General features: G+C 41.7%; 1 protein-coding gene across 3 annotated transcripts in view; it reads right to left on the reverse strand.

Moving 5' to 3' along the window:
• Positions 1–12955, reverse strand: part of RUBCN (rubicon autophagy regulator) — a 71768-nt gene that overhangs the window by 30505 nt on the left and 28308 nt on the right. For all 3 annotated transcript variants that reach the window (XM_055084788.1, XM_007121263.4, XM_055084791.1), the window contains exons 3-7: positions 6624–6707; positions 3991–4150; positions 3241–3347; positions 2048–2204; positions 884–1417 (exon numbers count right to left, since the gene is read on the reverse strand). In XM_055084788.1, the coding sequence (XP_054940763.1) occupies positions 884–1417; positions 2048–2204; positions 3241–3347; positions 3991–4150; positions 6624–6707 (1042 nt within the window). The remainder of the gene's footprint in view (positions 1–883; positions 1418–2047; positions 2205–3240; positions 3348–3990; positions 4151–6623; positions 6708–12955) is intronic.

Below are 12955 nucleotides of genomic sequence, written 5' to 3' on the forward strand. Positions count from 1 at the left end.
TTCCCGGACCAGGGCACGAACCCATGTCCCCTGCATCGGCAGGCGGATTCTCAACCACTGCGCCACCAGGGAAGCCCTATACTTTACTTTTATATTTTATTTCTGAGGCTTTTCCACCCAGAACTGGCCTTGAGCACAAACTGGCCTTCCACTTGCTTTTATGGAGATGCTCTTACGAATGAAACCCAACCAAAGCTTGCCAGACACCAACAGCCTAGGAAAGATGATAGTAGGGAAATGGCAAAAGCAATGACACCACCTTGGCCATGCCTAAGGTGCTCTCTGCTAGCAGCTGGTGTCTGTGTGAAGGAGGTCCTAGTAGCCAAGCCCTCCTTACCCGACTGCCTTTCAACCTGAACTACTGATGGAGCAGTCAACCCCACTTACTTGTTTACTAGGTCCCATCACCCCATACTCACTACATCTCTAGTGTTAATAAGGAAACCCTAACATCAGTTTGCCTCTCTCTTATTGTTATTATATACTGACCAAATTTCTCAGGAATCACAGGAAGGGAAGGAATTTAACGGAATTATTTTTAAAGTTCGTTAGTACTTTCCCTCTGTCTGAGAGATGCATTTAAAACTCGGACTGTGATTAGTCACACTATCCTCTGGTGCTAAAGAACCAGTGAAAGAATCCAGGAAAGCATTTACTATTTAGCAATGTATAAAGGAACAAACATAAATATTCTCAGAGAGATTTCTTAGGTATCCACATTCTATTACAAACTTCTCTTTTTCATTAAAAGCAATATACTTTTCATATCATCAGAAACATAACTTCTCTTTCTGCCACGTGAAGACCCTTAAGAACAAACTCTCCCTTCCACCTGAAATTCAGGAGGCCGCCTTACTGACTACGGGCTGGTGGTTATCATTACCTGGGGCTCCTCTGGAGGCAATGTTGGTATCCGAATGGGAGCGAGTATGGCTCCTCTTTGTTCCACCAGTGACAGTGAGTGTTTGCCCCTCTGAGAAGCTAGACCTGCGAAGGACATTGGACAACTGGCTCTTCCCACCTCCCTCTTGATCCCCTAGAGATGAAGCAGCAGAATCTGGCTTCTGGGAGCTGCTGGAGGAGAACAAATTGGAGCTGTTGCTCTCAGCATTGCTGCTGTGACTCTGATAGCTGGCGGTCCGGCCTCGGGGGTCCTGGTTGCCAATGGCCAGGTACTCAGGCCCCTCACTGGCATCACTTGGGGAATCATTCTGGCTGCTGACCCAGGGTGCTTCTAAGGGGCTGGTCAGAGTGCTGGAGCGCATCTCATTTGGGGTCGAGGGGGAGTCCCCGGCTAATGCAGAGATTGGAAGCAGAGGGGCTTGGACGGTTTGATCCTCTGCTGGCGAGACATGTCCTCTGCTTTCTTGAGGTTTCTGGCATGGGCCACAGAGTGAAAAGGAAGTAGATCTTCTTTCTAGGATATAAAAAGAAAGGGAAAGGAAAGGTGAGCTGGAAGCCTTTGGTACCTGTGAAGGGCTTCTCCACAACTAAGGACAAAACTCCCTATTGTTACTGGGTGCCCAGGACACATGGTGTCACGTCAGAAAAGGCTAAATTATTCAAGGTAAGTTAAAAATTACTTAGAAGCAGCTAAGCCAAAAGCATAAGCTCTTGGGACAGTGGCTTCATTGCTTATTAGTATGCATTCCCCATCTATAACATGAGCAATAATAATAACACCTACCTTGTAGGACTGTTTTGAGGGTCAAATGAGATAATATATACAAATTGATTACAACATAGCCTGGCACATGGCAGGCACTGAATAAATGTTAGCTATTATTATTGAAATGCCTTCTGGCAATGCAGATTAGAAACCCAGGGGAAACTAAAAACATCTCTTGCCTCTGTTACTTTAATGATTCTACTGAATTATCTTAGGCTAGTTGCTATATACCTCTAAGATTTCCATATTAAGACATGAAGTTTGACAAATTGCATCAACCCAAGGCTCCATCTATAGCCAGCCTGTGAGTACCCACTAAGTCCTCTGCTTTCCAGGCCTGGGGATATATGTCTTGACTACCCCTTGCTGCCCCCATACCTGAGCCATGGTGGGGTATGGATTGGTGGAGGCTAGAGAAGGACCCAAAGTAGGAATGCTGAGCATAACTGGTTGAAGGGGTGTATGTGGAACCAGGCAGAGCTGTCAGGCTCTGGCTCTTTGTCACCAGCAGCGGGCTCTCATGCTTTCTGGCAAACTACAAAAAAAACACGTGTCAGAGTCAAGGATAGAGGGCCTCAGAAGAGGAGCACTTAGCACTACAGAAACACTGGTAGGAACTGGCCCTTGGCAGCAGGCTTGAACTGTAGCCAGGGCCAGTAGATACAGCATAGGTATCCTCTATAGAGCATACAGCTTTGAAACTTCAAAGTCCTGCCGTACACCACAGCTTCTGCACTGGAATTCTAGGTGGTCAGACCAGGAATGCTTATCATGGAGGCAGTACAGCAAAGTGCTTAAGACTATGCACTCAGAAGTCAGATACGCTGGGGTTCAAATCCAGGCCCTATCACTTACAAGTTATTTGGTCCAAACTTTGGGCAAGTGACTTATCTACTCTGTCCCTCAGTGGCCACCTTTATAAAATGAGATTAATGCCTACTTTATAGAGTTCTGAGGATTAAATGAGATGATGCATGTACTGTCCATAGCACCATGATTGGCACACAGAAAGTATTCAATAGATGGTAAGCAAGAATTGAAATTGAAAAACCAGGAGAGATAGGGGATCCCTCACAAAAGAAATAGGGATTGTGATTTCTTTCTAGCGGAGGCACCGATATTAGTGATGGGATGAGTGAATTAGAGAGTTAATAATAAGCAACATAAAACAACAAAATTTTCTTGGACAAAAATGATCTTGTGTAACATCAGGCCACACTACATCTGACACCCTATCTATAGTCAGCCTGACTCAAAACCATCCCTCCTCTCCCTAGCATTTTATCAAGCCTGCCCTTAAGGAGGTACTTACTCAGACTACAGATTTTTTTAAGGATTTAAAAAAATAGACACCTCCCTCCTCAAATAGACTTAAGCTTACTTACAAATAGACATTTTACTTCAATAGGTACTTAATGGTACCTCCTCCTCTAAGATTTTTTGTTTTTGTTTTTAATGAAAGCCTTTCAGTTCACAATTGCCTAAGTGAAGTAGTTTGCTACATACAGTTACATCATGGTGAGGTCTAGGAGGTCAGAACATAGACACAGATAATTCTTCGGCCACTTTACCATAGATGCATCAATCTGAGCCAGGAGACGAGGGTTGTTCTGTTCCACTGCTTCTAGGCATTGGAGCATGGCCGTGACATGGGAGTCGCTTAGCAGGAAAGCAGTATCTGGGGAGAGAAAACTACCGCAATGATGGAGCCCATCAGGGAGAACTTCAGCCTCCCTGTATGGCCCTGGGAGAAGCTCAGGGAAGGAAAGAGGGAAAAGGCAAAGATGACTTGAGGAGAATCATACCACTGTGGACAGAGGGGAACTAGGGACAAATAAAGTACAGAAGAGGTTAAATCATGTGCAGTATAGCAGAGGCCATGACAAGAGCCTTCAAAATCAGAAAGACCGAGATTTGAACTCTGGCTCTGGGTGACTTTGGCCAAGTCACCTAACCTCCTTGAGCTCTGCTTCCCTAATTGGAAAACAGGGGTATCAATACCCAACTCTCAGGGCTGCTGTTAGGTATATATGTATAAAAAATATATAACAGTGATTGGAACATTAGAAACTCTCAATAAATAGTAGTTACTCTTACTGATTTGCGTATATGGGAGTAGGGAAATACCTTAGCATAAAGCTTGACTGCACTTTACATAGCAAGTTAGAGAGAAGACTAGATACATATTTCTGATTAGAAACTCTATGGCATCAAGTAAAAGTATGAGACCTTGGGGTAACAGTGGGTCTATAAAGGAAGAGTAAAGTAGAAGAGAAAGAGGAAGTACATGTACCAGTACTGGCTATGTGACTTCTACCCACCTGTGTAGAATTTTCTGATATACTGTCTATCCCCCAGCAGAGGTCGGAGCTGGGCTGAGAGACAGTGGCACTGCAAGCTATGCTGCAGCCACAGCTCCGCAACGGCACGCTCACTCATGCCGTCAGTGCTGCTCTGGCCGTTCTCCTGCAAGTTGATGAACTAGGAGGCAAAGAAGCATGAGTCAAAATATACATCCAGGGCTTCCCTGGTGGCTCAGTGGTTGGGAGTCCACCTGCCGATGCAGGGGACGCGGGTTTGTGGCCCGGTCCGGGAGGATCCCGCGTGCCGTGGGGCGGCTGGGCCCGTGGGCCGTGGCCGCTGGGCCTGCGCGTCCGGAGCCTGTGCTCCGCGGCGGGAGAGGCCGCAGCGGCGAGAGGCCCGCGTACCGAAAAAAAAAAAAAAAAAAAAAAAAAAAAAAAATATATATATACATATATATATGTATATATATACATCCAGGGCTTCCCTGGTGGTGCAGTGGTTAAGAATCCGCCTGCCAATGCAGGGGACACGGGTTCGAGCCCTGGTCCAGGAAGATCCCACATGCCGTAGAGCAACTAAGCCCGTGTGCCACAACTACTGAGCCTGTGCTCTAGAGCCCGCGAACCACAACTACTGAGCCCATGTGCCACAACTACTGAAGCCCGCACACCTAGAGCCTGTGCTCCGCAACAAGAGAAGCCACTGCAATGAGAAGCCCGCGCACCACAGCAAAGAATAGCCCCCACTTGCCGCAACTAGAGAAAGCCCACGCGCGGCAACGAAGACCCAATGCAGCCAAAAATAAATAAATTAATGTTAAAAATATATACTTCCTGGTAAATCCAGCAAGATTGAGGCCTAATGACCTGAGAACTAAATTGAGGTAGGTAAGAGGAGGTAATCAGAGATATTTGCCTTCCAGCTAACATCTACAGGTTATAGAGGGAGGAGAGGGAAGGAAAGGATTAATGGCTCCGCTGCTGGTTTGGGCCACTAGAAAGGGACTAAGCAGTTAAGACGTGATATGCAGCTCCTGGAGAGGACAAAGCTGCTGCGTCTGTCTCTTTATGTTGTAACTCCAAAGAGGCATCTATTCTCGGGGTATTCAGAGGAAGAATGAACTTGACATCTTGGCTTCTCTCACAGGGTCCTCTATTTCAGGTAGCCTCCAGAAAAGAATGCAAGAAAAACCTGGGGTAAAAAAATCTAAGAAAAATGCCCCCAAACATTCTTCACCAAAGAGAAATCAGCTGAGCACGTCTTGTTGGCTCTCGCCACAGCATTTCTCTATTTGGAACTTCCTTCTATTGGCTGTTTCTAAAAGCTAAGTCTCATAGTTCAGGATCACTGCAAAAAAATGTATGGATGGCAATTTCAGGCAGCTTCTAAGAGGAAATGACTACAGCAATATATTTTATTTTAAAAATTTATTTATTTATGGCTGCGTTGGGTCTTTGTTGCTGCACTCAGGCTTTCTCTAGTTGCGACGAGCAGTGACTACTCTTTGTTGCGGTGCACGGGCTTCTCATTGAGGTGGCTCCTCTTATTGAGAAGCACAGGCTCTAGGTGCGTGGGCTTCAGCAGTTGTGGCACATGGGCTTAGCAGTTGTGGCACATGGGCTTAGTTGCTCCGCAGCATATGGGATCTTCCTGCACCAGGGCTCGAAACTGTGTCACCTGCATTGGCAGGCAGATTCTTAACCACAGCACCACCAGGGAAGTCCCACGATATATTTTAGAGAAAAAAGTTAGAGGGGGGGTTTGGTGGGAAAAATAAAGTGATAAGGACAAAAAAAATCCATGTAAGAAAATCACTGGGCTCTGGCCTTTTCTCACAAAAAAGGCCAGAGTGACACCTTGTGATTTGGTTCCCTGATCATTTAAAAATAAGTTACTTTTCCAGACATCACCTTGGCAATGAATCTGTCAGTGGGTGTGATATACATGAAACAAGACTGGTCATGAATCAATAAGTATTAAAGATGGGTGATATTTTGGGGTTCATTACACTCTTCTAAGTTTGAATGTATTTGAAAATTTCCATAGGCAAGGGTTAAATAAATAAATATATAAATTTGGCTGTGATTGATGTGGAACTAGCTGTGTAACTCTGGCCAAGTCACCTAACCTCCTGGAGCTCTGCGTCCCTGGTTGGGAATCAGGGGTATTATGCTGAGCTGAGAGGACGGAAGAGTACAGTGCTACTCTACTCTCCAATGCTGTTGGGAACATGTTAGGCTCCATTTGACAATGGTCTCCAGAAACCTCACATTTTTTTTTTATTTGGTGCATCCTCTTCTCCTTAAACAGTCATCAGCATATCAGTCCTACTTACCCCCAACCATTCAGGAAACTTCTTGCCATTTGCCCTAGATTTTGAAAAGCTTCACTCTGGTCCCACATTTGCAAATCTTTTGAAAATAACAAAACTTTTTCAGGTCTTCCCCAGAGGAGGGAAAGTGGCCTAGAGCAATGGGTGTGCAAAGCTTATTTTTTAAAGTAAATCATCCTCCCCTCCAAATCAGTCCTACAGGGATAATTTCCTCTCCTCAGTTAATAGGAAACTTGACATATGCCATCCTTCTAGCCTAGGAGACTCTTCATACAGAACATCAAACATCAAAGCCTTGTGGTTACCTTCACCTCTTACCTTCTCTACATGAAGGGCTGAGTGGGGACTGAGCCAGCGGATGTCTTTCACAAATTGCCAGTAATCAGTCTGGCGGCAATACACCTGTTTTGGGGACACAGAAGGTAAACAAATTGTTACCATTTTGGACCACATCTAGTTCTCGTACTGACATGCAAAGAGAGGAAAAAGAAAAGCCTAACTTGGGACTTCCCTGGAGGTCCAGTGGTTAAGACTTCACACACTTCCAATGCAGGGGGAGTGGGTTCGATCCCTGGTCAGGGAACTAAGATCCCACACGCTGTGCGGCATGGCCCAAAAATAAAAAGAATATAATCGAGAAATGAGTTAGGTGATCTTACAAGACGGTATCATCAAGCTACAGTAGCTGGAGTCATTCAGCCTCTCTGTAGGGGTGACAGGGAACTAAGATCCCACACGCTGTGCTGCATGGCCCAAAAAAAAAAAAAAAAAAAAAAAAGCAAAGCCTAACCTTCCCTTGCCTCAACAAAGGTTCTCAGCAGCAATAAAAGGAATACACACAGATGTTCACCCTTTTAAAGAATAATTGTTAAAAATTATTTTAATTGTTCTTTTGAGGAGGTAATACATGCATATGATATAGAAGGCTATATAGTTGACCCCTGAACAACACGGGTTTGAATGGTGGATCCTCTTGTAAATGGATTTTTAAAATAAATATATTGGAAAATTTATTGGAGATTTGCAACAATTTGAAAATAACTTGCAGATGAACTGCATAGCCTAGAAATATTGAAAAAATTAGGAAAGTTAGAGATCTCATGAATGCATAAAATATAGGTAGATGTTATACTATTTTATCATTTACTACCATAAAATATATACAAACCTATTATAAAAAGTTAAAGTTTATCAAAACTTACACACACAAACACTTATGGACCATAGATGGTGCCATGTGCAGTCAAGAGAAATATAAACAAACATTAAGAAGCAGTATTAAATAACTGCATAAAATTAACTGTAGTTAATTTTATGCAATTATGTACTACTATAATAATTTTGTAGCCACTTCCTGTTGTTATTGTTGTGAGCTCAAGTGTTGTGAGCGTCCACTCAAAATGCCGTGTGACACTAATCATCTCTGTATGAGCAGTTCCTCTCTCCAGTAAATTACATACTGCAGTAAAAAGTGACCTTTCCCAGCTCTGTGTATTCTCCATTGTGTTTTGTGTAATACCAAAGACCCTGAATAACACCAGGAGACCCAAACAAAGTGCTACTAGTGATGGTGGGAGTGCTCCCAAGAAGCAGAGAGAAGTCATGACATTATAAGAAAAAGATGAATTGCTTGATATGCACTGTAGATTGAGGCCTGCAGCTGCAGTTACCCACCATTTCAAGATAAGTGAATCCAGTGTAAGGACCATGGTAAAAAAAGAAAAGGAAATTCGTGAAGCTGTGCCTGCAGCTACTCCAGCAGGCACAAAAACCTTGTACTTTTTGAGAAATACCTTTTAATCTCATATTGAAAAATTCAGCTTTTATGTGGGTACAGGATTGCTATAGGGAAGGCATACCTATGGACTCTAATAAGATTCAAGAAAAAGCAAAGTCATTATGTGACAACTGAAAGCAAAAAGAAGGTGGAGGATCTAAAGCTAGGGAATTCAATGCCTGAAAAGGATGGTTTGAAAATTTTAGAAAGAGTTTTGGAGAAGCAGCTTCTGCTGACCAAGAGGCAGCAGACAAATTCACAGACACCATTAAGAAAATAACTGAGAAAGCAGAAACTAACACACCATTGTAAAGCAATTATACTCCAATAAAGATGTTAATAAATAAAATAAAATAAAAATAATTGAGGAGAAAGGATATCTGCCTGAACAGGTTTTTAATGCAGATGAAAGTGGCCTATTCTGGGAAAAAAATGCCACAAAGGACCTTTACTAGTAAGGAAGAGAAGCAAGCACCAGGATTTAAGAAGGAAGGGACAGGCTTACTCCACTGTTTTGTGCAAATGCAGTCGGGTTTATGATCAGAATTGCCCTTCTCTGTGAATCTGCTAACCCTCAAGCCTTGAAGGGAAAAGATAAACACCAGCTGCCAGTCTTTTGGTCATACAACAAGAAGGCCCAGACAACAAGAACCCTTTTTCTGGATTGGTTCCATCAATGCTTTGTCCCTGAAGTCAGGAAATACCTTGCCAGTAATGCAATAAGACAAAAAAAAAAAAAAAAAAGGGAAATAAAAGGAATACAGATTGGGAAGGAAGAAATAAAACTGTCTTTGTTCACACATGACATGGTTGCCTACTTAGAAAATTCGAAAGAATCAATAACAAAAAATTCCTGGAACTAGTAAGTGTTATTATAGCAAGGTCACAGGATATATGGTTAATATATAAAAGTCAACTGCTTTCCTATATACCAGCAATGAACAAGTGGAATTTGAAATTAAAAACACAATAATACCATACACATTAGTACTGTCCAAATTGAAATACTTAGGTATAAATCTAACAAAATATATACAAGCTCTCTATGACGAAAACTATAAAACTTTGCTGAAAGCTATTAAAGAACTAAGTTGCAGAGATAACCCATGTTCACGGATATGAAGACTCAATATTGTCAAGATGTCAGTTCTTCCCAACTTCATGAACAGATTCAATGCAATCTGATTCAAAACCCTAGCAAGTTATTTTGTAGATATCCACAAACTATTCTAAAGTTTATATGGAGAGGGAAAAGACCCAGAATAGCCAATCAATACTGAAGGAGAAGAACAATGTTTTTCTTCAAAAAGGACTGACACTATGTGACTTCAAGACTTACTATAAAGCTACAATAATCAAGACAGTGTGGTATTGGCAAAAGAACAGACAGAAAGATCAGTGAAACAGACTAGAGAGCCCCCAAATAGACCACTGTAAATACAGTCAACTGATCTTTGACAAAGGAGCAAAAGGCAATACAATGGAGCAAAGATAGTCTTTTCAACAAATGGTGCTGAAACACTGGACAACACTTATACCCATCACAAAAATTAACTCAAAATGAATCACAGACCTAAATGTAAAATGGAAAACTATAACCCTCCAAGAAGATAACATAGGAGAAAACCTATATTGGGTATGGTGGTAACTTTTTAGATACAAGACCAAAGGCATGATCCATGAAAGAAAGAACTAGTAAGCTGGACTTCATTAAAATTTAAAACTTCTGCTTTCTGACAGACTATGTCAAGAGAATGAGAAGACGGGCTTCCCTGGTGGCACAGTGGTTGGGAGTCTGCCTGCTGATGCAGGGGATACGGTTCGTGCCCCGGTCCAGGAGGATCCCGCATGCCGCGGAGCGGCTGGGCCCGTGGGCCATGGCCGCTGGGCCTGCATGTCCGGAGCCTGTGCTCCACAGTGGGAGGGGCCACAGCAGCGAGAGACCCGCGTACAACAAAAAAAAAAAAAAAAGAGAGAGAATGAGAAGATAAACACAGACTGGGAGAAAATATTTGCAGAAGACAAAAACTGATAAAGGATTGTTATCCAAAATATACAAAGGACTCCTAAAAGTTAGCAATAAAACAAGCAATCCAATTTAAAAAATGGGCTTTAACAGACAATTCGCCAAAGAAGATATACAGATGACAAATAAGCATGTGAAAAAATGCACCACGTCATATGTCATCATATGCAATGCAAATTAAAACAAATTAAATGCAAATTAATGCAAATTAAAACAACACAATACACATCTATTAAACTGGCCCAAAGGGGAGGGAAAAAAAAAGGAATGGCCCAAATCCAGAACAATGCCTATATCAAATGTTGGTGAGAATGTGGAGCAACAGGAACTCTCATTCATTGCTAGTGGCAATGCAAAATAGTATGGCCACTTTGGAAAACAGTTTGGCAGTTTCTTTCAAACTAAAGATTCTCTTACCATATGATCCAGCAATTTACTTATGTACACACAAACACCTCAATAAAAACTTGATGTCAAATTAAGTAGGGACAAGACAATTTCAAAGTTGGGGGGAGAAAGCCTAAAAATGTAGAACGTTTTATATTCATATTACAGGATCTTTAAATTGCTAGTCCAACATAAAGAAATGGAAGCTGGAAGTCCTATATGATGTATTATGGGTGTAATTTATACAAGAAAGATGATATGGAACTCCATCAGTGGATTCATTCTCACAGAAGAGGTTTGACCCTATACCCAAAGACTGTTAATTAAATGTAAATTTAGGATGTTTTAAATTAAAATAAAATGTTTGAGTGATGTATTTTAACAATGTTTAATTTCCCTCAATCAATCAGCTAATGATCCAGGTCATGTGTAAGAAGGCTTTTCCTGTCCTTATCAAAAAATGATATGGTAGTTAACAAGAAAATACAATGATAAATAGGTGAAGGTTGGGGGAAAAAATCAACAACAAAAGATGCTATATGAGTGAGGGACTACTCCTACCATAATGAAAAGCTACAATAATTAAAACTGAGTGGTGATAGCACACAAATAGAGAACAGACCATAACAGAAATCCAGAAATAGATCCATGTGCCAAGGAAATTAAGTATATTCAAAATAAATTACAGATAGAATGGTTTAAATGTAAAACATTAAGCCATAAAAGTAATAGAAGAAACCATGGAGAAACATTTTTAATAATTGTATAGTGGGAAAGCCCCTTCAGAGCATCAAACAGAGCCCAGGAGCCCTAAGAGAAATGATTAATTTGACTTACTAAAAATCTGATATTTCTGTATAGTAAAAGCCACCATAACAAACGTATGGACACCAAGAGGGGAAAGTGGCAGGGGGTGGGGGTGGTCCTGGTGGGATGAATTGGGAGATTGGGATTGACATATATACACTAATATGTATAAAATGGATACCTAATAAGAACCTGCTGTATAAAAAAACAAATAAAATAAAATTCAAAAATTCAAAGGAAACAACAACAACAACAAAAAGAAATGTCAAAAGACAAGCTAGGAAAAAATATTTGCAATACACATTGCAGACAAATAACTAATTCCCTTAATAAATAAAGAGATTCTACAAATCTGTAGGAAAAGATTGACAATCTAAGGAAATGGGGGTAATACAGGGAAAAGTTCACAGAAAAATACTTTTTAAAAAAAATTTATTTTTGGCTGTGTTGGGTCTTCATTGTTGCACGTGGGCTTTCTCTAGTTGCATCGAGTGGGGGCCACTCTTTGTTGCAGTGTGCGGGCTTCTCATTGCGGTGGTTTCTCTTGCTGCGGAGCACGGGCTCTAGGCGTATGGGCTTCAGTAGTTGTGGCATGTGGACTTACTAGTTGTGGTGTGTGGGCTCAGTAGTTGTGGCTCGTGGGCTCTAGAGCGCAGGCTCAGTAGTTGTGGCACATGGGTTTAATTGCTCTGCGGTATGTAGGATCTTCCCGGACCAGGGCTCGAATCCGTGTCCCCTGCATTGGCAGGCTGATTCTTAACCACTGCGCCACCAGGGAAGTCCCAGAAAAATACTTTAATGGCTCTTATAAACATCTTTCAGAGTAAAAGAAATGTAACTTTTCACCTATTATATTGGCGACAGTTTAAAGTTTAATAATACCCTATATTGTCAAGGGTATGAAGAATCAGATCCTCTTATACAATGCTGCTGAGGGCGTAAACAGACATAACTTTCTGGAGGGCAATTTCGCCATAGCTATCAAAACTGAAATGCATATACCCTTTAGCCTAAGAATTCTACTTCTAGGAGTATCCTATGGTAAAGGGCAAAATGACCTATACTCAAGGTTATTCACTGTAGCATTGTTACTAAGAGCAAATTCTTGGAAGGATTCTAAATGTTTATTACCAGGAGACTGATTAAATAAATTATGGTATATACATAGAATGGAATATTATAAAATGACAGCTGTAAAAAAGAATGAAGAACCTCTTTATGTAATGGATTGGGATGAATTACAATCACATCAAGTGAAAAAAGCAAGGTGTAGAGTAGTGTTTATAGTATGCTTTTATTTGTATGAAAAATCAAAAGGTGTAGCAACAAAAATTATTCATATTTACTTTTATAAGCATAAAAATTCTCTGGAAGGAAACTAGAATACAGTAGTTACCAATGGGATTGGAAGGAAACAAGATATTTACTGCATGTGGTTTTATACATTTTTTTTTTTTTTTTTGTGGGTATGCGGGCCTCCCTCTGCTGCGGCCTCTCCCGTTGCGGAGCACAGGCTCCGGACGCACCGGCCCAGCGGCCATGGCTCACGGGCCCAGCAGCCCCGCGGCATGTGGGATCCTCCCAGACCGGGGCGCGAACCCGGCTCCCCTGCATCGGCAGGCGGACGCGCAACCACTGCGCCACCAGGGAAGC

The sequence above is a fragment of the Physeter macrocephalus genome, chromosome 1, assembly GCF_002837175.3.
Source record: "Physeter macrocephalus isolate SW-GA chromosome 1, ASM283717v5, whole genome shotgun sequence".
Lineage (NCBI taxonomy): Eukaryota > Metazoa > Chordata > Mammalia > Artiodactyla > Physeteridae > Physeter > Physeter macrocephalus.